A 27,870-nucleotide genomic window follows, 5' to 3' on the forward strand; every position below is an offset into this window, starting at 1 on the left:
CTTTTATTATTCTGTGCTTACTCATTGAGTCTGTGATCAGGGTTGAGATATATGAAGGGGTTCAGGGTTTTCCAGACGCCTGGTCAAAGAGAATAGTGATTCCTCGCTAGAACGCGGTTTACTTTTCACGGTTTCGCTACTTCACGGATTTGCATCGTGCATTGTGTTCTGCATTCTGATTGGCTCAAAAGTCACTCTGCTTCTTCTCTACCTGTGCGTCAATAACGTTGCAGTTTAATATGTACATGTATGTAAAACACCTTGCCAAATTTACATTATGCACGTGCAAATTCTCTTGCAATTTCGAGTTTCTCTAAAACCCATAATGTTGACAAAACGCTCTGGACCGACAAAAGCACCTGCGGCAGGGCCCAAAAGGCAGCGGAAGATGCTATCTATCGCAGATAAAGTTAAACTTCTGGACATGCTAAGGGAAGGTAAAAGCTATGCGGCTGTAGGTCGGCATTACGGAATTCATGAATCTTCCGTTCGTTCCAAAAAGAAGGAAGAAAAAAACGTAAGGACGACAGCAGCAATGTATAATAGAGTATTTAATTGTACAAAAAAAAATAAAGGTTTCTACTTCACGGATTTTGCCTATCATGGGTTCTTTTTGGAACGTAACCCACGCGAAAAACAAGAGTATACTTTATACCTAATTGCGTGTGTGAAGTTGCTATGGACTCGGCGTGTAATGTTTAAACCCCCAGACCCATCCTAGATCTTTGATCAAACCATCTGATCCTTTTTGAATTGTATCAATCTGGCATCAAACATGAAATACAGACAGACAAAAATGTTTCTTCTCTCATTGAAAGGCAGTTGAATATTTCTGAGGTGCTCCTTGCATTTTGGATATTCATTATATATATCTTTATTAGTTTTTCATTTCTAATTTTTTCTGTCTGTCTGTCTGTCTGACATATCTATAATTTTTGTGTTGCTTACCTGACGAACATGATCGCATGATTTCAGCATAGCATATTTTTGTGTGCTTCCACACCCGCTTGTAAATAACTCTGTCTGATCATGTATTTCACTTTTGCAGCAAGTTGCGAATCTAAGTCAAAATGAAAAATTACCCAAGGAATAGCGCGATGGTTTGAACCTGCCGGAATCTTCCCAGAAGGGAAGGAGTCGTGACGGACGAATAAATCAGCCCTCTACCTTTTTCTCTTTTGAAATCATTAAAAGATCGTCTATTCAAATGAAACAAACAAACAAACAGAAACTTGTATACTTGCGGATGGAACCTGACATCAGCTAGAGGAAAGTCACAGTTTCATTTAACAGCTAAACTCAGCAGGGCAACCATTGTGTTGGTGTTAGCGCATTAGTGCGCGCACACACACACACACACACATATACACACACACACACACACACACACACACACTCTCTCTATCCCCAATGGTCTCGTCCTGCTGTTCTGGTGTGTTTGGACTATAAAAGTTAAGTCATTATGCTAATTCTTTACCGATCGGAACTTGAACGCATCGAGCATTGTGGCTCAGTGAGTGGAGCGAGCGTCCCCACAATCTCAAGGTTGCTGATTGGATTCCTGGCTCCTCCTGTATGCGTTCTCCTGACGGCCTGGTTAACGCGAATGCACGAATGGGTTCACACGGCGCCAACATGTAACCATCGGCCTTTGCATTGATTCTGATCAATCACCCGTCAGCCACCCAGGTTCGTTCCTCAGTGTTTCAACAGAAGGGAAAAAACGTATTCTCGAATCATGCATCTCACAAGAGATGAGATTTCATAGTTTCGAATGCGCTCGAGAGCCTTGCTCCACGTGGGTTTTTAAAATAGAATTCCATAACAGTCATAGTTTCTGTTTCTGCTCACAGACCGTTTAAAAAAATCTGTGCGTTTCAACTATTTTCTTCTTCAACGTCCTGTGAATCATCACCAAGATTTTCAGGGAAACCCCTCTTCCCCACCCAGGCGTGTTTGTACAGCCATCGCCACCTTGGAAACGGTGGCGTCTCCTTCTACTTTTGGCCTCTGTCGCGATGCTCCCACCTCCGAGATCTGAGGATTAACGTGGGCAAGACGGCGGAAGCCCAGATTCTCGGGGCCTCCTCGACACGCCGGGCGCGAGTAAAGACAGACACTGGCGCAGAACCCAGCCGCCACCAAGCACCCCAGCTGGCCGCGACTCCGGGGGCTGCTGGCATTGTCGGAGAGCTCGGCGGGGGATGAGGCGGGGGTGGGGCGAGAGGGAGGGAGCTGCGGGACCGAGGGAGGAAAGGGACGAGGAATCTGGGATTATCTCCCCTCAAAACGCACTGTCGGGGAGGCCCAGATGGACCAGCAGGCTGCAGTCTGCTAAGACGCAGAGCCACGCTGCAGATGGAGACACACATGAACACGTATGGAAAGAAAAATACTGGACCACGTTTGCACGGGGACGACTACATCCGTTATGTAACACCTCCTGCTTTGCTAAACGTACGCAGAAGGCAGTGTATTCGCACACGTACGAGTAAACAAAATGCAGACACGACCCTTGGGATGTGTGTATGTTTGTGTGTCTAATGCACGGTTCGCACATTTCCGTGACGCGTGTCAAAAATAGGCTGCACGGAGGAGGAAATGCGGCGGGGGTGAGAAGCGGGCGTCCCCATCTGTTCCACTAAAAATTGCTCTAATAGAACCGAAACTATCAATGTCCGCGTTCCTGCTCGAAAAAGCGTCCGCCATTGCGGATGGCGTTCCAGGGAACAGATCGAAAGCCCAACTGTGGCAAGTGAATTTCGCAGAATCTGCATTGGCCGTAAGACGATTTGTGCCCCCGATGGAGAGTATTCCCTGCCGGGGATGAACGTTCCTCAATGTCGGGGGCAAAAGCAGGAAGTGACTTGTTCGCAGTGTTCTTTATTTTTCGCACCAGCCGAAAGGCTCTCAGTCTGACTCTCTGTCTTCATATGATGTTTGAAGACTGGCTGGTTGTATGTCTCTATATAATGGGTGAATAAGAGAGAGTATCGCTGTCTGTTCCTTTCAGAGATGAAGATGCTGAGGTTCTCTTTGGGAGTGACCAGGAAGGATAGGATCAGAAATGAGTCCATCAGAAGATCAGCACATGTTAGATATTTTGGAGAGAAGGTCAGAGAAGCCAGACTGAGACGGTTCAGTCATGTACAGAGGAGGGATTGTGGATATATTGGTAGATGGATGCTGGAATTGGAGCTGCCAGCCAGGCAGGAGGTCTGGAGGAAGACCAAAGAATAGATTTATGGACGTGGCGAGAGAGGATATGAGGGTAGTTGTCGTGACAGAGGAGGATGCAGAGACTAGGGTTGGATGGAGAAGGGAAAAGCCGACAGGAGAAGAAGAAGATTGCTGTCTGTTCCTTTATTATGTGTGAATGATTAAGTGAATGGTTGTATCTATACATGGCGCTGAAATTGACTGGGTCCCGGGTGAACCCGCCTCTCGCCCATTGACAGCTGAGATCGGCTCCAGCAGCCCTGAGTGTAGGATAAGCATTACAGATTATGAATGGATGAATGTTTGGAGTGTAAGCTTATGTTAAAAGGTAGGTTTTCTTTACTGAACAATTCAATGGTTTCATGATATGTCGATTCCCAAAAACTGAGCCATAAAATTGTGTGTGTGGGTGTATGAAAGGGTGTGTTTGTTCAATAAATTCAGATTTTTTTTTTTACCCTCAAACATCTGGTTCGAATTTCCCCATCTGGGGACAATGGTAACCGTAGAGACCACTCACCGTTGCCTCTCCGCAGGCGGTATCTGGACCTCTCCCTCGTCTCTGTGTCGCTGTCTTTGTTGTTATTGTGGAACGGCGAGTCCTCGTCCATCAGCTCCTCCGAGATCGGGGACGCCGCGGACGAGACCTCGTTGGGGCTGACGTCCGTCCCGCTCCCCGAGTGGTTCCCGGCGCTCTCGCTGCCATTCTTCCCCTCGCACACCTCGTCTCCTGCCCGCCGCGAGGCCGCCTCACACCTCAGGCTGTCATTTGGCTCTCTGGCTCCGAATTCTGCGTGGTTCAGGGGGCTGGAGGGGTTTGAGGGGCTGCAGCTTCCCAGTGAACCGAGCACAGAGCTGGGGCTGGAGTGCAGGGAGAGGGAGGGCGTGTCGGGCTCACGGATCCTCGTGCACGGCGCCCCGTACGGCTCCTGGACAAACCCCACGAACATGATCCCCTGATCGGCGGCATCCTGGATATGCTGCAGGTAGAGAGAAAGACCAGAACCAGACTATTTCAGTCCACTACCTTCGTACAAGAACAGCTTTGCTGAATCATTTTTATAACGGCGTGGAATTTTATTAATTTGAGCAAAATGGATATTGGATGTCGAGCGTTGATTCTAACTTGAGAATATGATCCCATTGGATCATTATCTTTATGCACCGCAACGCTTTTCATGTGTGTTTTATTTTGTTTTGATGCGTGCAACATAATTAAGATTTTATTATTGTTATTGATCGATCGTGACAGTGATCACGACGCCTCTGTGCAGCCGCTGCTGCGAACAGGGGGGGAGGATGAGGAGGCGGAGCACGTCCAACCGGATATTCCCAGGAGATCACCGACTCAAGACAAACTTTCGGAATTAGTTTAAAGGATCAATTATCTCGATGAGGGATTGTTTTTCGTGGCGGTCCGAGGAGTCGTCCCTGGATCGTCCCCTGCCCCTCGTCCCCCCTTCCTGTCCCCCCTCTGTCTCTGCAGCTGCCGCTCCAATCAAACAGGAGTTGATTAGAATGGAGCGGTTGGAGCCCGGGCCGCATCTAAAATCCCCCGCCCGCTCCTCCCTCTGCACTGTCTTTTTGTCATCTGACATTTTATGTTGTCAATAGCGGGATCCCGCCACCGAGCAAGATTGAAACATTAACTGTCAGAGAATGTTAATGATGCCATTTTCCATTTCTAGGGGCCCCCCCTCCCCCCTCCCCGGGGGGGACGGGCGGCACCCATCTCTGAATCCAGCCTCGGCGGGGGGACGGGAATAACAATCAAATCGCAGGTTATTCACTATGAAATTAAATTGGAAACCAGTCATATTGTTTCCAGGCGCATTGTTTAATATTGCCCCGGCGCCCGTCTCCGGTGTTTGCGCATCATATTCCCTGTGCCAATATGGCGAAATGGAATCACCAAGATAAAAGGGTGCAACTGTTGTTTTCATTTAATGGTAATGCAGGCAGCGGATGTGCGAGAGATGAATGACTTTGACTGCATAATGGCCGCTGTGTAGATTTGGATCCCGGTACGAAATGATTGAATTTGTTTGTTGCTGCCGTTATTATCAATATTATCATTTTATTAAATCCCTTGTTTGGCCAAGTACAGCTGTTCAGATAGCATTTCTACCCCACTCCCCACCCAGACACGTCCTTTCAGAGGTCCGACGACACGTGCAGCAAGATCGCGTGATAAATGACTAATATAAGAAACGAGAATGTAGCCTGCGTGGAAACCCCGTATCGCAAAGACAAAAACTGACTCCTATCTTCATTTGACATCCTGAAAACCTCACAATGATGTCACAGTTGTATGTCTAGCATTAAAATTCCCAAGATCAAGTATCTATTTATATCACTTGAGCCAACATGCACTATTTAGATACAGATCTATTCATCGTCCCATCGGAAGAGCAGCATCCTCGCACTCTGAGGGTCCCTCCGATGGCGGCCGTTACAAAATTCGGCATGGGGGTGTGTAGAAAAAGCCATGTGACTCACAGAACCAATCAGCATTGTGGATTTTTTGCCGCACTTTTAAGTCCTGCGATGGATTTCAACCATCAGCCGCACCAGTGATATTACCGGCTAATATGGGTCTGCAGCGCGTACCCAGAGTAAACGCAAAACTCTTTGTCACAGACAATATATTTCTGGAAACTGCTTTAGGTGATTTGGAAGTGGTGCAGGGCGGAGTGTGTGTCGACCCAATTATCTAAACTCTCAACACTCCCACCTCCCTTTCGTGTTCTGCTGGCAGAGACGTTAGCTCCAGCCCATCGGATGATGCTGTTTGTCTTCAGTTACCGGCCAAAAGTACCATCTTTTTTTTTTTTTTTTCTTACTGTCAGTGTAGCGCTAATGTAATGTTCCTTCCTAATTTGACAGATAAGAGAGAGAGCTGATGTACCCGCGGCAGTCGATATTTGAGCTTGAGTCTAGATTTCAGTGTTACAGAGGCGCCGGTGGTTAAATCAGTTTTACGATTTGAATAACAACTCTATCAATCAAAGCTAAAACCTGATTGTTATGGTCAATAATAAAATGTCACCTTCAATTTAAATCCAACTGACTTTTATTTGATGTGAACTGTTATACGCCTGTTCCAACAGGTCTAACACCATTATTTATTCACTCATTCATATCATATACTGCTTATCCTGCCATGGGGGGGCATCCACTCATTCACCCTCTCATAAACACATTAAGACATACAACCATTTTGCACAATTTTGTTTTTGCACAAGTGTTTCCTTTTCTTTTTTTTCTGTATTTGAATGTATAATAGTTGTATGCCACTGTTTTTAATTTATAATATTGATCACAGAACTACCTCCACTGCACTGTCTGCCTTCTGCTGTGCAAATTGAAATTTCCCAATTTTTGGACTGTTAAAGGTGCTTTCTATTCAATTCATATAGTAAGGAAGTGTATATGAAACAACATAATGCATTAATGCTCATCTTGACACGGTCACTTTTGTACCATTTCTTCATATACAGTGCTCATAAATCAGTATTGGACTATCCTACTTTCAAACATCAGTGTTTTCTGCAAAAAAAAAGTCCAATATCAGTCCAGTTTGAGTCTTTCCTCCTTTAGCCATTTCAGGTCAGGACGTTGGAACGGTAACCTTTGCCGGCGTCTAATCAGAGAGTACAGCTGGAGCTGCCGGGGAAGCCTTTCCATTTAGTATTTGGTGATTAGTGACTCGCGGCTTGACAATTTGTTAACCGCTGAGACTGTTTAATTAAAATAGAAATTGAACAAAAAAGATGGAAAATCAAACCGAAATGTCAAGGTGGTGCAAGAGAAGTGACGGGGAAAATAAAAATGGTGGAAATGTTATGAGAGACTACATCGTAACGGTCACAGCGACAAGGAGGTTACTGTTAAATATGTGAGATTTGGTTTGGAGTGTGATGGGAGGGTAGGTGGAGGTGACAATAATGACACACACATCGGTGTCACACAGCCGCCTCCTCAGATAGAAACACCTCAGGTAAAAAAAATGAGGTTTTGAGGTCAAAAAGGGAAACTTTGCATCGCATCATTTCTCCTTATTAATGCCAAATGATTCTGGAGAGAAAAAAAAAAAAAACTTGACGAGACATAATCTGCCACCGGAATACCAACAGCCTCAGGTGAAAAAACCCATTTCAATTTTGACCTGGAATTGCAACCCCCTCGCCCACACACACACACACACACACCGTATAGGTTAATAATAGGGAACCGAGAGGAGGTGTGTGAAGGTCAAGATGAAAAAACGAAACAAAAAAAAAACAGTGAGACTAGAAGGATGACAAGAAGGAGGTGTGATGGCAAACAGAGAAAGCAAATGAAAAAAAATATATAGTGGGAGAAAGCGGGAGACGAAGAGAAGGGAATGGGTGTCTCTGAGAGCTCCTTTGCTCATCCATGTCCACTTCCCTTTTAATAGATTTTCCAGAATGGCCTCCTCCTCCTCCTCCCCTTCGGCCAGCCGGTAGCGGCGCAGTAGATTAAAATGATAACCAGCAGTAATGAGGTCCTACAGGACCGTGGCTGCTTCACTAATCGAAGGGCAGGATGTAAGGAAAGGTTCAAAAGCCTTCAAAGGTCAGTAATATACAGATTAGGCGGGGAGGGTTGGATTGCCGTCGGCGCAGGGGGCGGGGGGGGGGGTGTTCACGCTCTTTTCAAACCTGCACCTGGATGAAACCGGCGCGGACCCAAAATAAAATCCTTTGTGGGGATTATGGTCTGTGCTGTTCTTTAAATCTGTTAGAGCCGCGGATCAGTTGGCTAACTCGCTCTGGTAACCTGCTGTTGACAGGGTTTAACGTTTTTTTTGGCTGAAACCTTACAGGTGAAAGAACCTTTCTTTCAGGTCTCGAAACTGTTTTTTTTTTCTTTTTTCATTTCCATTATTTCATCAGTTTAATAGACCCCAGTTGTAAGTAGTGTCAATAGAACTGTCAACACAACCTGGAAAATGCCAGTGGCCAAAGAGTGCAACTTAATGAGGAATAAACACTCTGTACACTCTCTGCTCTCAATCAGAATCATCCTCAGGCAGGACACTGAACCCTGAGCTACCCCTGATGGTCTGGTCAGCACCTTGCATTGGGCGACAATATGGAGCGTCTTATCTATATCAACATCGGTATCTATTTCTAAACCTAACCTTGCGGGGATGCTTCTCCGGGTGTGTCTAAAAATGAAGCTTCTTGCTCGTCAACAACAACAAAAGGGTTCTAATGCGTCTGTGTGTGACGCTCAGGCAGGGGTGGGCAAACTACGGCCCGTGGGCCACATCCGTCCTGTCGGCCTTGTTAATCCGGCCCGCCAAAGGTTGGTACAGGTTTCGTGCTTGATTTGGACGATTGCATTCATTTGACTTTGACTTGTAATGATTTCACCGGGCGGCGCATTAGTTGCAGTGACTTGATTTTGAAGAACCCAAACTTCCTGTTATCACGCTTCTACTGCGCAGAACTCATCTGCAGTAATATCAAAGAAAAGTTGACAGCAAGTGCTGGGTGTTTAATAAGGAATGGGCACCTAAAAACTTGTTTACTGACGTTTGGTCAAAGGCTGTATGTCTAATTTGCCAAGAAACCATTGCGGTTTTAAATGAATACAACATAAGCCGTCACTTATCCACCAAGCATGCTAATTACCCCAACAACCTGTCAACGCAAGAATGGACGGCTACTGGTCATAGGCTGGTAGCTAGCTTGCAGGCTCGGCAAAACACCTTTATCCGAACAACTTCCATCCAAGAATCAAGCACAAAGACAAGTTATTCACTGGCATTCAAATTAGCAAAAGCCAGCAAGCCTAGTATAGACAGCAAATGTTTTAGGCCCTGAGGGCAAGAACAAATTTGAAAAATTTAGCTTATCACGCAGGACGCTGTGATGTGTCAATTTGAAGTAATCAACGAACACTTAACCAGCAAGCTTAACAAAAAAAGCGGAGTCATTTACATTATAGTCTTTGGCACTGGACGAAAGCAATGACATCAACAACACCGCTCAGCTTTTAATTATAAACAGAGGGATTGATGAAAATTTCGAGATAATGAGATTTTTGGTTATGGAATCCCTAAAAGGAAAAACATGGGGAGAGGATTTATATAACAGCGTGTCAGCGGTCATAAAGAAGCACAAGCTAACTTGGACTACGCTTGCCAATGTTACCACAGATGGATCATCAAATCTGACGGGGAAAAACATCAGCCTGCTCAAAAGAATCCAGGACAGGGTGAAAGAGGAAAACCCCGGGCAGGAAGTCATTTTCCTACGCTGCGTAATTCACCAGGAAGCACTGTATAAAATCATGTTGCAGCTCGACCACGTACTGGGTTGTGAAACTCAAGCGAGGGGACTTTACCATTGTCAGTTTATTCATTTTGAAAACATTCTTAAAAAAGAAAACTGACGGTGATCACAGGGACTTGCTTTACCGTTCTAATGTCCGCTGGTTAAGTTTGGGGAAAGTATGTCATCAGGTGTGGGAGCTCAAACAGTAGATTATTTCATTTTTGGAGCTACTTGAAAACACTGACATTTTCCTGAGCTGAATGACACCGATTGGCTTTGTGCTTTTATTGTGCCTTTCCTGTGGACACATTGACACCCATGAATGCTTTTTTCCTATTTACGTTTGATATGTGCTATTGTATCTTGAGCTGAACTGGCCCGTTTTATTCCTGTTTGCCAACCCCTGGGCAAGGGGAACTGTCACATTTTGCCAGGTAATTGACACACTGGGCGTGAGGATGCAACGGATAAACTGAAGTTGATAAAAAGATCAAATCAAGTAACATGCAATACATTAGTAATAAGGCCTGTTGCAAAAAACAAATCTCTAAACTTGCTTTTTGACGGCGCGTTCAATTTTGAGAATTATTTAGATCCCCTGGTGCCAGTAACAGCAAGAGAAAGGTTCATTTTCATTGGATGTCGGGAATAGGACATTGTACTTTTTAACCAATAGGGCGTGGAGTAGGCGCTTTCCAGAATTGCGATCTCACCATGATGACAAGCGTATCTTTAGTGCACGCTGGAAGGAGGAAAATAAAATTTACAATTAATTCGAGCCTGACATCGCTCAAAGTGCGCACACACACACACAAGCCGCCCCGTTTATTAGCAAGGAGAAAGTAGCAATTAAGTTTAAAAGTCCTTTTATTGTCAGTCATATAACACGTGGTACTTCACTGGCGACGGGGCCGCGAGCATCTGTGACAAGCTGCTATTAGAGAGCTGAGGGTTTGTCACCAAAGAGGTTGATTCAGTAATGCCACGCTGCGGAGGGCGTTTTCTTGCAGCCCTCGGACACGGCGAGCAAGACAAAAGGAATCCGGTGGCAAGTGAGGAAACGGAGGCTCCTCTTGCTCCGCTTTGAACCTCGGTTCTTTCAGTTCCCTTCCGCAGGAATATCATAACAGCAGCTTAGCCACGACACAAGTCAATTAAACTTCATCCGTTAGCGTCGTTGGTCGGCCCCGCAGCTGCAGCTGAACAAGCGGGAACTGCGCACTCGTCAAAAATCGAGGCCTTGCGGGACTCAGATTTACGAGTCTGGGAAAAAGGAGGCAGGGATAGTCCAGACATTAAGCACTCCGAGGCAGACTGCTCGTTCCGCCGGGGTCATTTTACGCCTCGTTTCTGTTGATCGCTCCACTCGGCAGACGTGGTCCTGAAAATCTGCGCCACGCCATGGGTTTGGGATCCAAAATTTCGCACAGCCTTGCATTTTTTGTCGCAGACCCTTTGGTCACCGCTACGACAGTCATCTTAAATGTGTCTCGTGGGCCTACCACCAAAAATATTTAATGGATTTTGAATGTGTGGTGAAACGGTTAGCGTTTCTGCCTAGAAGCAAATAATCCAAAGTTCGATTCTGAAAGGGAGGACCTTTCGGTTTGGAGTCTCTGTGTTCTTCCCGCGTCTGCGTGGGTTTCCTTTGGTTCCTGAATGCTGTTGTGCCTCTTTCGTGGGCGAATCGGCTCTAGCGTCGAAAATGAATCAACATCTAGTAGATCTTTACGTGCATCATTTTGATTTCAGTCCTCATACTTTTCATACATTTCTCATTTGTCCCCCTCTCCCCTTTATGCACAAACAGACAACAACTCTTCCATTGTGACGTCTGTGAGGAGGCCCTACCTTTTTGACGTAGCCCTGGATGAGTTCGGGGGTTGGCACCTGCTCAGCAGACAGACACTCTTCCAGCTGTAGTTTGTATGACTGGCAGACCGGCTGTCTCCGCTCCGCCCTGCAGGCACCACAGTGAAGGGGGGGGGGGACAGAGGACAATGAGTTTGCAGGGCACGCTCCCTCTGCCCAACCACCGACACACACAAGCACCTTCACAACCGAGCCCGAGTGGGTAAAACCGCGGTTGTGAAACATCCATGAGCCATACGGTGATTCACGGTGCCGGAACCATGACGCAGAAATGACCCCCCCCCCCCCCAATCAAGGAGTTACACTGCGCCCGGGAGCTTTGTTCGCATTATGGTTTTACCCCGTGGGAGGCGAGAGGGAAACACAACACTTAAGAGAGACAAAGATCCACACAGATGAAAGAAAACACATGGGGAGAAACGGAGAGCAGGAAATTCAATGCAAATCTGGTGTCGTTCCTCCCCGACCCTCCACCCGCGGCCCACCCCGCTGGCTCCGTATCAGGATTTTTGAGCGGGGAGAATCTATTTATGTGGTGCCGTGTTTTCCTCCTCTGTCCTCTGGAGGAAATCCCCGAGCCGGCCCTGCGGAGGCGAATGCCCCGGCTTCCACCTCCCGCTCCTCATCCTGTTGACAAGATGAAGGAGCCCCACACACCCTTTTCCTCAGCGTGCAACCGCGTCTGCGTGCAAACACTGTAAATACTGTAGCTTGTGTGTGTGTGTGTGTGTGAACTCTGTCAGTTCAGGTTTTGCATGGGTACCTAATGTGCAGGAGTATGTTCACATGTGTGTGCGTGTCTCGCTTCACACACACGGACTCACGTAGCGTTCACGTGCACGCACATGCCTCTTAGTGGAACCGTGTCTATGATATTGCAGTCACATCTCCGCCACATCCCCTCCGCGGATGTCACGCCTGTTCACAGGTTGATGCAGAGCCAGTGTTTACGGCCCGGGGACAAACACACAGGATCCATCACTCCAGACAAGCCAGCTGCACCTTTTGATAGACCCTCCGTTCAACCCCTACCCCGTCTCCGAGGGCTCTGGATTCTTCTCCCGTGTTTTTCACGAGCCGGAAAAAAGACATGTATGTAGACACTAACTTGGATGATTAAAACTTGATCACAGACTACATTGCTCTCTTAAAGGGAGATTATCATGCAACCCTACGCGCATTTGTAAACGTCAATGCGGAGGTGATGTAGCGAGAGGGCTTGTTGAGCTGCATTTTGTAATAACAGTGCATTTTGTAATAAACATCCAAAATGTAATCACTTTTTCCATTTCATTTTGTAATAAATCCGCATTTTGTGATAAACTGACGCATTTTGTAATAAACTGCCCCAACGCATTTTGTAATAAATTTTGCCACATTATGTGATAAGTTATAACAGTTTGAGAAGATTATTGCAAAATGAACTTGCAACTTTTTTATTCTCTAGGAAATGTAATAACATGGAATTTATAGAATATTCTCTGTTAATGCAACCACTGAGCAGTGTACTGATAGTAATTGCTAAGTACTGCTACTAAGTTAATACAGTGATACTAATAATAGGCCTAGCTTTTACAAATACTTTAAAATAAAATAAAATACAATTAACAAACAAATAAACTATGCTTTAGAATTGTTATTACATAATGCACCATGTTATTACATGTCCTAGAGAATAAAAAAGTTGCAAGTGCATTTTGTAATAATCTTCTCAATATGTAATAACTTATTACATGATGCGGCAAAATTTATTGCAAAATGCGTTGGGGCAGTTTATTACAAAATGGAGCAGTTTATTTCAAAATGCGGCTTTGAAATGAAATGAAAAAGTTATTACATTTTGGACGTTTATTACAAAATGCACCGTTATTATAAAATGCAGCTCAACAGGGCTGCCTCTTATAGGCACCTGTGGAGCAGTATAGGGGTTCCATGCCTTGCTCAAGGGCACGGCAACAGCGCTCAGGTGGTGAACTGACACCTCACAGTGCTTCCCCAGACCAGTCGCTTGTGTGTGTGTGTATATAGACACACATCTGCATGTGTATGTATTTGTGTATATGTGCACTGTATAGCCAAAAGTATTCGCTCACCTGCCTTGACTTGCATATGAACTTAAATAACATCCCATTCCAAATCCATAGGGTTCAATATGGTGTCAGTCTACCATTTGCAGCTAAAACAGCTTCAACTCCCCTGGAAAGGCAGTCCAAAAGGTGCAGGAGTGTGTTTATGGGAATTTTTGACCATTCTTCCAGGAGCGCATTTGTGACGTCACACACAGATGTTGGATGAGAAGGCCTGGCTCTCAGGCTCTGCTCTAATTCATCCCAAAGGTCCCGACTGTGCAGGCCAGTCAAGTTCATCCGCACCAGACTCTGGTATCCATGTCTTTATGGACCTTGCTTTGTGCACTGGTGCACAGTCATGTTTGAAAAGGAAGGGGCCAGCTCCAAACTGTTCCCACAAAGTTGGGAGCATGGAATTGCCCAAAATGTCTTGGTATGCTGAAGCTTTCACAGTTCCTTCCACTGGAACTAAGGGGCCAAGCCCAGCTACCGAAAAAGAAAACCAACACCATAATCCCCCGTCTACCAAAGTTTCACACTTGGCACAATGCGGTCAGACAATTACCGTTCTCCTAGCAACCGCCAAAACCAAACTCGTCCATCAGATGGAGAAGCACGATTCATCACTCCAGAGGATGCATCTCCACCGCTCTAGAGTCCAGTGGCGGTGTGCTTTTACACCACTGCATCCGCCGCTTTGCATTGCACTTGGTGATGTTTGGTTTGGATGCAGCTGCTCGGCCATGGAAACCCATTCTATGAATCTCCCTGTGCACTGTTCTGGAGCTAATCTGAAGGCTGCATGGAGTTTGGAGGTCTGCAGCGATTGACTCTGCAGAAAGTTGGTGACCTCTTCGCACTATGCACCTCTGCATCCGCTGACCCGCTCTGTCAGTTTACCTGGCCTACCACTTCATGGCTGAGTTGCTGTCATTCCCAAACACTTCCATGTTCTTGAAATACAGCTAACGGTTGACTGCGGAATTTTTAGGAACGAGGAAATTCAACGACTGGATTTGTTGCACAGGTGGCATCCTATCACAGTTTCACGCTGGAATTCACGGAGCTCTTGAGAGCGACCCTTTCTTTCATAAATGTTTGTAAAAACAGTTTGCATGCCTTGGTTCTTGATTTTCATACACCTGTGGCCATGGAAGTGATTGGAACACCTGATTATTTGGATGGGTGAGTGAATACTTTCTACCATATAATGTATGTAGGTGAATACATGTATGCATGTGTATCTATCTGTATATATATACTTATGTATATACACACACACATGTGTGTATAAAATTATAATGTATATGTATATATGTATGTGTATACATATATGCATGTGTATCTATGTATATAATATAAATATATATATTTGCATATTGACACATATACGTATGTGTTGTGTGTGTGTGTGTGTGTGTGTGTGTATATATATATATACATATATACACATTTTGCAGGGATATATTACCATTCACTCTCCATCATCGGTCACCTTGAACCTCCCGCATTCTTTTGGACTTTTGGAGGAAACCAGAATAGATACATTTCTCCTATTTTTTTCCCACAAGTAACTTTATAGATTTCCTTGCATTAGTTTGCCCATTTTCTCATCTCTTTGTGAACATTTTTAAGGTATCTCATCAGCAGCATCCACCTCAAAAGCGTCCCACTCCGTGTGTATTCACTCCACATCTGTCAGAGCACACTGCAGACATCATCAGTCCTCCCTGTCGGGCTTAGAATATCCTAAATCTGCAGCCGCTCGCAGAATCTGCACACATCATCATCTCAGCGTAACAAGTGAATAGGATCCTTTCTCCAGTCATGGGTGCAGCTGAGGTGCCTTGATGCGTGGAAGAAAGTGCAGACATCAGATAGACATGAGTACGACATAGTTTATAATTCCCACATGAGGATGTGGATGGAGCTAAGATGAGAGGTAAAAGTGAGACATTAGAAATACAATCGAAATGAACGGCTGGTGCAATGGTTAGCGCCTACGCCTAACAGCAAAAAGGTCCCTCGTTGGAGTCTTACGCGGGGTTCTGTGGGGAGTCTGCATGTTCTCCCCCATGTCGGGTTCCCCCGTTACCACCCACTGACTAGAAAATGCAGTGGGCTCATAGACTTGTAAATGAGAGAATGAATGGTTGTATGTCTCTATGTAACCTGTGAATTAGAGGGTGAATGGCTGCAGGTCTCCATATGAGTGAATCAAGGAACGAGGGATTCATTAGTGTCTTTTTATGACGTATGAATGAGAGGGTTAATGGTTGAATTTTTCTTTATGGCCTGCTGATGAGAGGATGACAGTGTGAATGTTTGCATGTGAATGGGAAAGTGAATGGCTCTCCATATAATGAACAAACGAGGGGGTGAATAGTTTTATGTCTTTATATGACATGTTGAATGAGAGGGTGAATGGGTTCACTTTTCTTTGCTCTGTGGATGACAGAGTGAATATGTATGTGTCTATATGATGCTTATAGTACTAGAATTCATGTTTATATTTGAATAAACCCTTATTTCATTGACATCCCTTTATCCCCGTTGTCTATATAATCTTTTATGATGTTACTCTTGGCCCGTCTCATCCTACTTGCATGCTCCTGCCGGGTTAAAACTGAAGTTGCCGCAGTAACACACAAACGCCCCCCCCCGGGATTCAAAGTGTGATCTTATCTGAAACCGGCAGATACCGCTCAGACTCGTTCTTTCTGATCTGGGACTATTTTTTTTCCCTCCATAGGCCTCGGAGGAGGGATCTACACCTGCTTTCAGGAGGTGGGGAACATTCAGCGCCAGGCAGACAATGCACAGTTTTCAAGCAGATCTATAATCTCTTTCTGGGTCTGTTCAAGAAACTCCCACTTTGCAATCATCGTTTTGACACACAGCATGTTTTCCAGACCCACGTTTACACACATTTGTTCTTAAAACAGGTGCTATCAGTCTGGATCATGTAGTTACAGCACCTCTGTATTATCACACAGATCCCAGGCTCAGTGCCTCTTTGTTGCATTTCACAGAATCCTGGCTGTCGCCCATTCAACTCCATCCAAAAGCAAACAAACGAGCAAAAAAAAATACATAATTCCCCTGTCAGCGACACACGCTGCTCCGCATAAATCGCTGTCGCGGCACACAACGGTGCAGAAACTGGGCCGACTGACTCATTAAATACAAACCCGACTCGCTTTGTGAAACATCCGCCATGATGCGCTCAGAGACGGGTCTCATGTTTGCGGTCGCAGCCCGGAGTCAAAGAGGCGTGGGTACCTGCGATTGTTGCAAAACAACCGGCAAACTGTTCGACTGTGAGCCGAGGACATCGACGCATCTGTGGGGACCGAAATGAGACGCGGAAATATTTTGCATCGGAGATGAAGACGTTGCTATATTTTGACACGCTGTGGTAGCACCCCGCCTCTCCGGGGGCTCCGGAGGAACTGAGTCACAGAAACTTTACGACCTGCTGATGGTTTCTCAAGTGCTCGAGACAAGACATTTTGATTGCTGTGTATTTTGAACTTCTCCCAGATATTTGGGATTGGTGACACCTCTAGGCAGACACATCTCTGAGCTTGAATCCCGCAAATATTGGGGCTAAGGGTGTTATTATAATAGCCACCTCCAGCTGTTTGTGTGTTTATGCGTATAAGCTTGGTCTCAAAGTGATGGAGAAGTTGAAAGGAGGTGCAAAGATTGGAAGGGAGAGTGAGTCCTCAGTTTTGCGCTCAACACAACTCCCAGAAACTCTTGTCACAGCGAGAAGGAGCTGCAGTAAATGCAGCAAGGAACAAAAGCGCGCAGCTTTTGAATGTGAAGGCAAGAAAAATTGCGGTGGTTGACAAAGAGACGGAGGACACAAGTCCCCTCACGATCAGATCGAGGAAGTAGACGAGTTTGTCTAACTCACGGCGAGCCTGATGTCTGTCTGGAGAAATGACGGAGCCGAGCCTCAGTCAGAGACGAGAAGGGACGGCACGTGGCACGAGACTGAGAAGAAGATATGTAGGCTTACTAATGACGAAAAAAACAGACCGAGCGTAAAGTCATACCCTCTTGCAGCCCGGGTGGGGTCAGGAAGCTGGGGTCGGACTCGTCTCCAAAATAAAGTTCAAGATATTTCATAAGCGGTTTTAGGTTTCATATTAAGCTGGGGTGAAGAGGCCGACCCGGTGCATGTTCTGGTTCCGTCCTGATAATTTTGGGGGTCTTGTATGGATTATGCATGCAGTTTTGCACCCACAAGGCTTGATCCCCGGCAGCTTATTGCTGTTTGGTGGACGTGGAGCTTCTCGCTCCATTTTCCTGCAGCTAGCAGAGCTGCTAAGGCTAGCGTCGGAGACGACATCCCAGTGTCATTCAGTGACGTGCTGAAAGATGCATCAGGCAGGCTGTACCGGAATATATGAGGCATCTTCAATAGAGATCTTTTACAACCTAAAATTAGATTGGAATAAGACAATAAACAATTCAAATGGGATTAGAACCTAAGGATTTGCCGAATTTGGTTTTAAACTGTGAGACCGGAATTAGCCGTTAAACGACTTCTAACTGTAATTCGATTTGTCGGAGATGTTAAAACCCCAGTTCATCGCTCAGGATCTATGAATAAAGGAGAAAAAAATACATAATAATAGTAATTCATCGCTTCTGAGAATAATGTGTAAATCAAGAACAAGAGCGTATAATTAGATTTCATTTGCGCCATCAGTTGCTTTGTTCAGAAAGGGGGGAGGCCGCTCCTTTTCAGTCGGCTCGCAACTCCTCTTGGAATAAGAATCCGAGCGTGGGGTTGGAGGATCGGGGGGGCCGTGCACTCAAGCGGTGCTCTAAGTCTTTCGGGGGCGGGGCGCAGGTTAAAAATAGGCATCCCGTCACCTGTGGTCCATCTCCTCAGCGTGAAGCGGCGACTCTTCACGCGGCGCTCGCCGACGGCTGTCAACTCCCGAGGCCTCTCGCTGTTAGATGGGTGTCAAACGCCTGCCATCCCGCTGACCCACTTACCCCCCCCAGGGCGGAGTCCACACCTGCCCCATCCTTCTGTTTCCAGATGGGTCACATTCTGTACTTGAACATTTAGTCTCAGAAACAATCAGTCCCACCCTCCCGATCCCCGTGCCCGCCTCGGAGCCGGAGCCTTGACACCTAATTGTGTATTACCTGTTAATGAATAGCTCTGGGAGTTGTCTTTGCCGTGTCGCGGCTACATCGTTTGTAAAAGTGTGACTTCCAATTACACCATGCTCACCGAGCTGTGGTGGCGGCCTGTTTTTCTAAACGCGAAATAAAAATGCCTGCGGATGAAATTTGATTCATGCAGCTCATTTTGATTTCTTGTAGATTTTTTTTTTTTTTTGGCAAAGGGTCTGGGGGGGTGGGGGGGGGGGGTGGTCCTTCACTGGTCTACCCAGATGTGCCATTGTTTTTGTTCAGGCAAAGTAGGACATGGAACCAAGCTGTTTAATTCTCAGGTGTCTTGTTAAGACAATGAAAATGAAACATTGATACAAGCGGGTTCCGAACGTGTATTTTTAGCTCCGTTCGCCGAACGGATCTTGGCTGAGATAACTGAGACAATGTGTCCAAAAGTACTTCGGCTCATCGTGTAATCACTCCAAATATAAGCCTGGACTGAGACAATGAGGTTTTAGCAGTGGAGAGCTACTGACATGCTTGTAAATCTCTTCCATAAACCAGAGCATAAAACATTACCCAAACTGTAAAATCAACTCTAACTACATCATATTTGGGGATTTTCACTTTTTATTTTGTTTTGTGTTTGTTTATTTATGTTTAAATCATATCTGCATGTATATTTCTTTCACTCATGTATGTATTTGATCCAGAGATTTGAAAAGATCAAAATAAACTAACTAAATTCATCCATATTAATCTAAACTATAGAGATTAATCTCAACATTAATCTGAAGTTAACAGATTAAATTTACACTAAATTAAGGATTTAGAGATTAATCTCAACATTAATGTAGAGATTAATCTTCTACTAAACTAAACTGAAGATGTTTGTGCTGCTGCTGACTGATGGCACTTCTTATTGGTCAATGCAGACATGTGATAAAGTGTTCTCTCATGATGGCTCTTAGGAATGGCCTGTCAGGTGGCACATAGTGAGGAACAAAAAATCTCTTTACTTTTTTTCTGCACGTTGGCTTATTGATGGCATCGCACTTGAAACCAGCCGAAGCGTCATCCGAGCCTCCGTAGCTGCGTCCGTGTGAAACCGGCAGGATTTGGAAGATTTGAATACATTTCAAGTCAGATCGTTCTATCCTGCAGGCAGAATGATCAATACGAGCACTCAGCCAGAAATACTGACGGTGTAAAGACACACAGGTGTAACACACACACATTGGTGCCTTTTAAAACATCTCCCCAGAACACGCACAAACACACACACACACAACCACTCAGAGAAAGTGCTGCAGTAATCCCAAACCACCAACAAGCTGCTCAGAGCGTCGGTTATTTTAATTCGGCAAACGTCTTGTCGACACCTTGAACTGCACTCAGCCTTCAACCGCTAACAGGGGCGAGATTATAATCTGTTACGCTAGTTTTTGGCCGGATTCTTTTCACCGAAATGATCAAAATCTGACTGTTTACATCGGGACGGTAGAGGGAATGTTGTCAGGGTATCTGCCGGAGCAGGTGTTGCATAATATGCCAGATGGACCAGGCTGGAAAATGAATTATTTTTTTCTTATTATCAGTCATTACATCCCGAATTAATTTTATTTTTTTTTTCAAGGCCATAATGTAATGAGCGTAACAGGTTTTTTGTGGTGATCAAAACCAAGTTCTGATGTAGGCCCTCCGGTAAAGGAACATCTCGAAACGATAGGAAATGACAAATCCTGCGACAAACTGATGTGAGATATGAGAGAGAACCCAGCGGATGTCACGGATATTTAGCGATGAAGGGACTGACAGGACCGGCGTCCATGATCTGGATGGGGATTGGTGATCATGACACTAAATCCCACGATTCAGGACTACGGTGACCTCTATGAACGGACCACGAGTCCATTATTGTTGAGTGACTTGTGACCTCCAGATTCTCGCTTTCACCTGTCCTGTCATTGGCTTGAAGGAACAGGAAGTTTAGGAGGGATCTGAGCGTCAGAGTGATGAGCACCCGCTGTCACAACTGATTCCTCGACTTCCTGTCTGATCCGAACGCCGCGTTACCTCAAGGAACAGCTAAAACCCCTAAAAATCAGACATCGGCCTGTTTGTGACGTGCCGCTAGGGGCATCAGGGGTCAGGGGTCGCATTCTGCTCCGAGTGACCGTTTTAATAAGAGTCAAGCCGCGCTGGACTTTAAGGAAATAAAAAAAAAAAAAAACTCTTGCCGCAGGAAGAAAAGTGATAAACAGGCCGCCGTTGTTCGTACAAGTGAAAAACCTGAAGTCCCCTGCGTTGAGTCACACCCCTCACCCCTCACCCTCATCCATTGCTATGACAACGCGGTCGGAGGGCACCTGATCCCGTGTTTAGCCCTCTGTCTCCACGGAGCTTTAATAACACAGCACAACTCCGCTAATGCCGCATTTTGCTGTGTTCGTGAATAATTCCACCCGGGCGTATCCTCCCCTCCTTCCTCCCCCCCCCGTAATGGTTTTTTAGCCTCTACCTCGTTATTTTCCGTCTCTGTCCACTCTTCCTCTCCCGCCGCTCCCTGCCTGAACACACCGGAGCTCCTTCCAATTACCCAATAATGATGAATACATCCCATCAGACATTGCCCGCTGAACTGTAACCCCGTTCCATTGGAGGCGAATTGAACTGTGGGAGATTTGACAGTTGACATTTTTAAATTCTCAAACAGTCCAATTCATCCCGTCTCTATTCTTTCCCTCCTCTTCCTTCCCCGTCCGCCGTTGCCAGAGCTTGTAACGCTAGGCTGCCGGCAACCGCTGACAAATTGCCTTCTGTGTCAATCAGGTTACAGATGACCTGGCGCCCGGTGTGTGTGTGTGTGTGTTAGTGTGTGTATACGGGTTTTGTGCAGAGATGGGCATGCTATCTGGCGCTGTCACCCTCTCCATGTAGAGTGGCTCATTGGCCAGGACTTGACGAGCACTCTGTCCACGGACGCCCTGTGCATGTTAATCCAGCTGCAGGTGAATGGCTGCTCACCGTCATCACCGCAGACCCTCGTCTTCCTCTTCCCTTCCCTCAAGATGCAACTTTTTTGGCTTCTACCCTCCCGCTTTTATCTCGGTTAGTTCGGATTTTGAAAGTGACGTTAAAGGTCACGATTGAGGACCCCGCTGCTGAAAATGATTTCAGCGATCGATCAAATTCAAGAAAACGACGTACCACGATGAGATATTTACATGACAGATCCCGGAAATAAATTGTTTTTTGACCCGAAGTTTCGCTGACCTTTCGCTGAACGAAACCTATACAATCTTCAATTTCAGGCGAAAATGGGAAAATACCTGGAAAAGACTTCAAGTGTGTGTTTGTTTTTTAATTTTTTGGGATGCACATCAAAACTTTTAATTTTTCAAAAAAAAATTGCATTAATTGCAGGCAGAACATGAATGAGAGAGTGAACGATTTTATGTCTCTATATGTGGCACCGTGATTGACAGGCAAATGGTCCGGGGTGAACGCCGCCTCCCGCCAAATGACGGCTAGGATAGCCTTCAGCCCCCCGACCCTGAGCGAAGCAGACGGCATATAGATCACATATGGGTGAATGAATGAATGACCAGAAAATTTTACTTGAAAATAAGCAAGAATGACTTAGGAGATTGAAAAAGCTCAGCCATTCCTGCTCTTCCTTTTGGTTCGTGAGCTGACAGAAAATTGGAGCATGAAAGTAAATGCTCTGCTCCTTTTTTGGCTCCTCTCCTCCTCTCTTTGCCGCCCCCACGCCCCAGGTTGAGATTTAGATCCCCCTGGGCGGGTGCTGATGTGAGGAGCTGTCGCCACGGTGACAGACGAGGAGATAAGGCAGGGGGCCTCCTCTCTGTCGGGTCCATCAAAAGAGCACCGGCTTTGCCCTCTTCCGGTTTTTTGAACCATTTCAGCCTCTGAACACCCCAACATCCACAACACCGCTGCACCTGCTCTCCATCCCTGCTGCTGGATTGTCCTCTAGAGAAAAGCAAGCATGTCTTAAAAAAAAATCCAGTCCACTCAGCTGTGATGCTGGATCAATATCCCTGTTGTCCAGTTGCACAGCAGATTGAGTGTGTGTGTGTCGGGAGCGGATGGGGGAGGGGGGGTCTACTGGACACATGAGTAAGGCTGGAGGTTAAGTTGAAGTCTATATAACCGCACCGCAGCTGATAAAATATGGACACAATCTCTGGGTAGGGAGGACAGATAAGATGCCACACATTCAGACTAAATGACCTTCTACCACTTCCTGTGTCCCTGCAGCTTTCATGGCCCCTCTGTGGAGCGGTGGCTTATTGCAATAATGACGCGAATGCGATAAGGAGGGTCTGTTTTTCTTTTCTTTTTTTTTTTTTTTTTTTTTGTTGTCACTGCAGCACAACAGTCCCATCTCATCATTCACAATTAAGTAATAAAAGCCCAGAAAGAATAAAATAGAGTAAAATAAAAATCAAGCACCCAATGCAATTCTGATGGAGATGGAGACACACGCTGCCCCCATCACCATAGCAACAGATAAAACACCGCAGGGCTGCAGGAGAGCAAGCACACAAACACTAATCCTTTATCTAATAGTAATAAACATTCATGCAGTCATTGATAATCTAAACCGCTTATCCTCCTATCCTAGCTGTCATTGGGTGAGAGGCGGCGTTACATACAGAATAGAGACATACAACCATTAACCTCTTACATGACTGGTTAATTCAAGGTCTCCAAGAACCTCCTGCATGTTTTTGGACTGGAGGAAGAAACTTGAGAACCCGGAGGAACCCCCTGCAGACACGAGGAGAACATGGAGTCTCCATGCAGAAGTCGGGATTGAACCTGGGACCTTCTTGCTAACCACCTCCACGCCACCAAATTTACGATAAATTAGTGATAAATAAAAAGAAAGGTGTGATAGAGCTAAATTGAGCGGTTGCGTAGAACGGAACAAAAACGAGAGGTTCTCTCACCCCCGAATTAAAGGTTTTATTTTATTTCTTTTTCCTCAGGCAGGGATTTCTGCATCATCTCACAATCCATCATCTGCACAAACCGCCATCGACCAATTAATTGTTCCTATTCCGGCTGATAACTTTTTGACTGTCGTTATTATTTTTATTCTATTTTCCGCCGCTCGTATGTTTTTGTTTTTCACTGTTTGGGCTTGTATGCTCATTTTCTCCCTCTGCGTCGCATTCTCACGTTCTCCGCCGACACTTCTCTCGAGGATCAACTGAATATCACTCCATTTCATCTCAACTCCCCCTCATCCCCTCCTTCTTAATTCTATTTTTTTCTGGAAAACAACAAGTCTGCCTTTAGTTTTCTTGCTCTTACATCACGATACGTTCACAGCAATATCCGAATCTCTGATTATCTCACCGCCGCTTCTGGTCGACCGCCTTCATGTGCCGCTGGTTTTTCCCGCGTCGACGATTCTGTCGCCGCGGGTGAGCAGGTTTGCTAAACGACATGCGCGTTGGTGCGGATTAGAAGCGCCGCTGTTTTTTTTTTGTTTGATTCATCAGCATCCAGAAATATGTTTAAAGCCGTCAGGAATCGAAGCTGATTTGGCTCCCGAGTGGTAGAGGGGAGGGAAATCTATGCGGGAATGCATTACACTTTCACTGACATGAAAACACACACACACACACACACACACACACTCAAGCCTGATTGACAGAGGGCATTTGGAGTTGATATTTTGCATTCTGATTCTGATAAATTGGCAAATATTATTTATGTGTGGAGGAAATAAGAGCTGTGGCCATAAAACCAGAAGTGCTCATAAATCAAGATGCCCTTATTATTGCATTGATCACAGATCCTTCACGATTTTGACGTGTTTGATATTTTGGCTGGTGGTGTGGTGGCGCACTTGTTAGCTCTTCTGCCTCACAAAGAGCAGGTTCCTGATTGGATTCTTACAGGGGGTCTTTCCGTGTGCAGCCTCCGTGTTATTCCCATGTTTGCCTGTGGTTCCTGCGGGTTCTCTGAATTCATTGAATGACAGTGAATGGCTGTATGCCTTTATATGACCTATATATGAGCAAGTCTTGCATGTGTATATGACACGTAAATGATCATATGTCTCTATATGACTTCTGACCGGTTTTGGATGTTTCGCTCTATGATGTGTGAATGACAGCGTAAATTATTTTCTGTCTCAGTATGAATTAGAGTGCTTACTTGATGTGTGAGTGAACGCTTGCGTGTCTCGAGATGCCGTGAGAATAAGCGAATGGTGATTTACATAACACGCCATCATAACTTCGACCCGCCCACAACCCTGGAGGTTATTTTCGGGAACTCCCCAGAGATCATTAGACCTGAAGAAGCCTCTTAGATGAGGGCCAAAAAAAGTCCAGTTGGGATGTCAAGAAGATTTTAACTAAAATTCACCATGACTTGGATAACTGAGAACTTCCACAGACAGTGGTGATACTTTCTAGGTGAGTGAGAGGGTGAATGTTTGTTTCTCTCTATGACTTGTGGATGAGAGGGTGAATGACGGCTGCGAGAGGCTCCGGTTGCCCTCAACCGTCTGAAAGTCAGTGCTGCCTCGGACGGGGTGGAAAAAAAAGATGCTGTTTGTATTGTTGCCTTCACATGCACCGATGTTACGCCGCGACTTTGGCGGTTGTTTAAAATTCAGCAGCCGGGATATTTTTAGTACATTTCCAGTCCAAATAAACCCCGCCCCCTCCCCCCGCTGTCCATCCCTTCGCCCAGTAGCCTGGCTCGGAGTCACTCCCGGGCGACCAGCCCCGATCGACAGTGGTGCCCACCCCTGCTGCTCCCCAGACGTCCAAGCTGGAGGGCAAATGTGCATGCGTGCGTGTGTGTCTGTGTGTGTGTGTGTGTGTGTGAATGTTTGTGTGGGTTGACTTTGGGCAGCTGGTTTCGGTCAGAGCAATAACAGAGCACAAGATGAAGCAATGAGATTATTGCTGACTCGCATCCAAAAGCAGCTACCCATCTGACGGCGATCCGAGCCACGACCAGATGTTGGAGACGATTGTGTAACTTATATGATAACCCCCCCTACACACACACACACACACACACACACACACACACACACACACACACACACTCCAACCCCCCCCCCCCAGGCCATGCTCCCGGGTGGATTCCCCATTGTGTTGCTCCGTACACGCAGATAAAGCAAAACCAGGCTAATCTTTTCTTCCTGCATAAAGACACCGACCGAGGCCCGGCGGTGGTGGTGCTGCCGAGGCAATGATCACGGAGACACGATTTGGAGATAACAGCGACTCGCTTCTCCTGTGGAACAGGAGCGTCTGAACGGCGGCCGTTTTTTTATCTTAACAACTTCCCTCTGCCTTTGAATATCGCGATCAGTCGCTTGTTTGCGCTCACCACAATTATACATTTTTTAATCCCAGCCATTATTTCATCATGGAATGAAGAAGAGATAAGCTTTCAGAACTTCTCTGGACAGATGTCCGGTATATGACAACTTATATTATTCCATAAAAATCATCTTTATATTTAAACGCCGGCCCTTTCCTTCCCAAATATCCCCTTGTTTCACCAGAAGGTCCCGGAAAATATTCACCGCCTGTCTCCGGGTTGCCGGTTGGCTTGATCTGGACCGGAGGAGGTGAAGCGTTTCAAAGGGGTAAACAAACCTGGGCGGACGAACGTGTGAAACCATTTGGGATTTTTGGGAAGCATAAACAACAAGAATCAGCGTGGACAGGTGGTCGAAGTTCCAGAATAAGGCACCGTCACATGTTTTTTGGTGGTGTCAGAATCCTGAATCCAATATAGCTGATCGTCGAGGGTGGGCGGTTCATTATTTAAAATGTGTTAGGTTTCACAGGATTTGGCAAGAATCTTTTGTTTAGCTGCCATTTCCAGACAAAAGCTGAGAAAAAAAACATAATATCTGATAATTAAATTTCGATTTCAATCAATGTCGCTGCAATCCCGACTGGAAATGACCCAAAGGTACGGTTTAAATGGAACGTGATAAATAAAATGACAAACTACCTTTGTAAAAGTTAATCCATTTTATTTTTACATTCGACAATTATAAACTCGGCTGAGTTGCGAGATCCCGCTGTCGAAAGTTATTTATGCTTTCAGCGGTTTCAAGAGCTGTTTTCAAGAGATTACATTAAATCCAGTGTTTATGTTGGGTGGATTATTTCCCTTTATTAGGCTGTTAATCTGATTAATCTGATATTATTACACTAATTTGTATTTGTATTGGATTCGGCGTTTCATATTGAGCCATGGATAGAGTTCGGGGAATGTGTAATTTTGTCATCTACCATGTTGCCGTGACGTCCGAGACCGGTTCTTACCCGTCGCTGAGCTGGACCAGTATGGCCCGGTAGAGCTGGTGCTGGGGGCTGCTGGACTCTGGGCCGCAAGGGTGGACGAAGGGGTGAATGGCGGCCAGGACGAAGCCCTGCTGGTAGAGGTCCTGCAGCTGCCCCGGCAGCTCGCGCACGGAGGAGAGACGCAGCGTGGACGTCCCACCTGGCGGAGAGCACGATGGAGACAGTCAATGAATATGATCTGTTTCCTGAAAATGGGTAAAAATGGTCATCACCGGCTGCAACAGTGTGTCTCTTTACATTTTCACTCTTAGTAAAACAAGATTATATCCTTTTTCCTGTCACACCACTGTTGCTTTTATTCATTCATTTATCCTCTATACCAATACCGGGCATTTTGATAGCCTTAACCTTGACACTTTATATTTTATCATATTTCATATTCTCCCTCCTTCCTACTGTTATCTATTATTGTTATGTTTTGCTTGAAACTCTGGCACAACAATTTCCTTCAGGATAAATAAAGTTGTTCTTATCTTATCTTATCTTTACGGACCTTTGGGCTTCCCTGTCCCGGTCCGCCTGTGGTCAGTCGGAACGTGAATGACAAAATATTTATCCCATTCATGTTATACAAGTGTTTTTCTTTTTTGTTATCATCGGTTCAGCCCTCTAGCAGCGTTCTGGTTTCCAATATGGCCCCTTGTAAACGCGAACATCCCACCCCTGCTCGATATAATGGCGCAAGATGGCTTCGGCCGAGAGCGGTCGGACGTTTGACGACAGGGCAACATATAGAGACATGAAACTATTCACCCTCTCGGGAGCTCATCATATAGAAAACAACTATTCACTCGTTCATTCGCAAACCATATAGAGATATGCAACCAGTTACCCTCTCGTTCACAAGCGATAGAGACATACAAGCATTCCGCC

The 27,870-nt window shown here is 45.7% G+C and overlaps 1 protein-coding gene across 1 annotated transcript in view; it reads right to left on the reverse strand.

The window, feature by feature from the left end:
* The window catches only part of rftn1b (raftlin, lipid raft linker 1b), a 127,844-nt gene that overhangs the window by 50,106 nt on the left and 49,868 nt on the right, over nucleotides 1-27,870 (reverse strand). Inside the window, exons 3-5 of the mRNA XM_086153763.1 lie at nucleotides 26,959-27,136; nucleotides 11,379-11,487; nucleotides 3,740-4,199 (exon numbers count right to left, since the gene is read on the reverse strand). Of these exons, the coding sequence (XP_086009889.1) occupies nucleotides 3,740-4,199; nucleotides 11,379-11,487; nucleotides 26,959-27,136 (747 nt within the window). The remainder of the gene's footprint in view (nucleotides 1-3,739; nucleotides 4,200-11,378; nucleotides 11,488-26,958; nucleotides 27,137-27,870) is intronic.

This window comes from Fistularia commersonii, chromosome 10 (genome assembly GCF_037954325.1).
Source record: "Fistularia commersonii isolate RoL2024-O1a breed Wild chromosome 10, RoL_Fcom_v1.0, whole genome shotgun sequence".
NCBI lineage: Eukaryota > Metazoa > Chordata > Actinopteri > Syngnathiformes > Fistulariidae > Fistularia > Fistularia commersonii.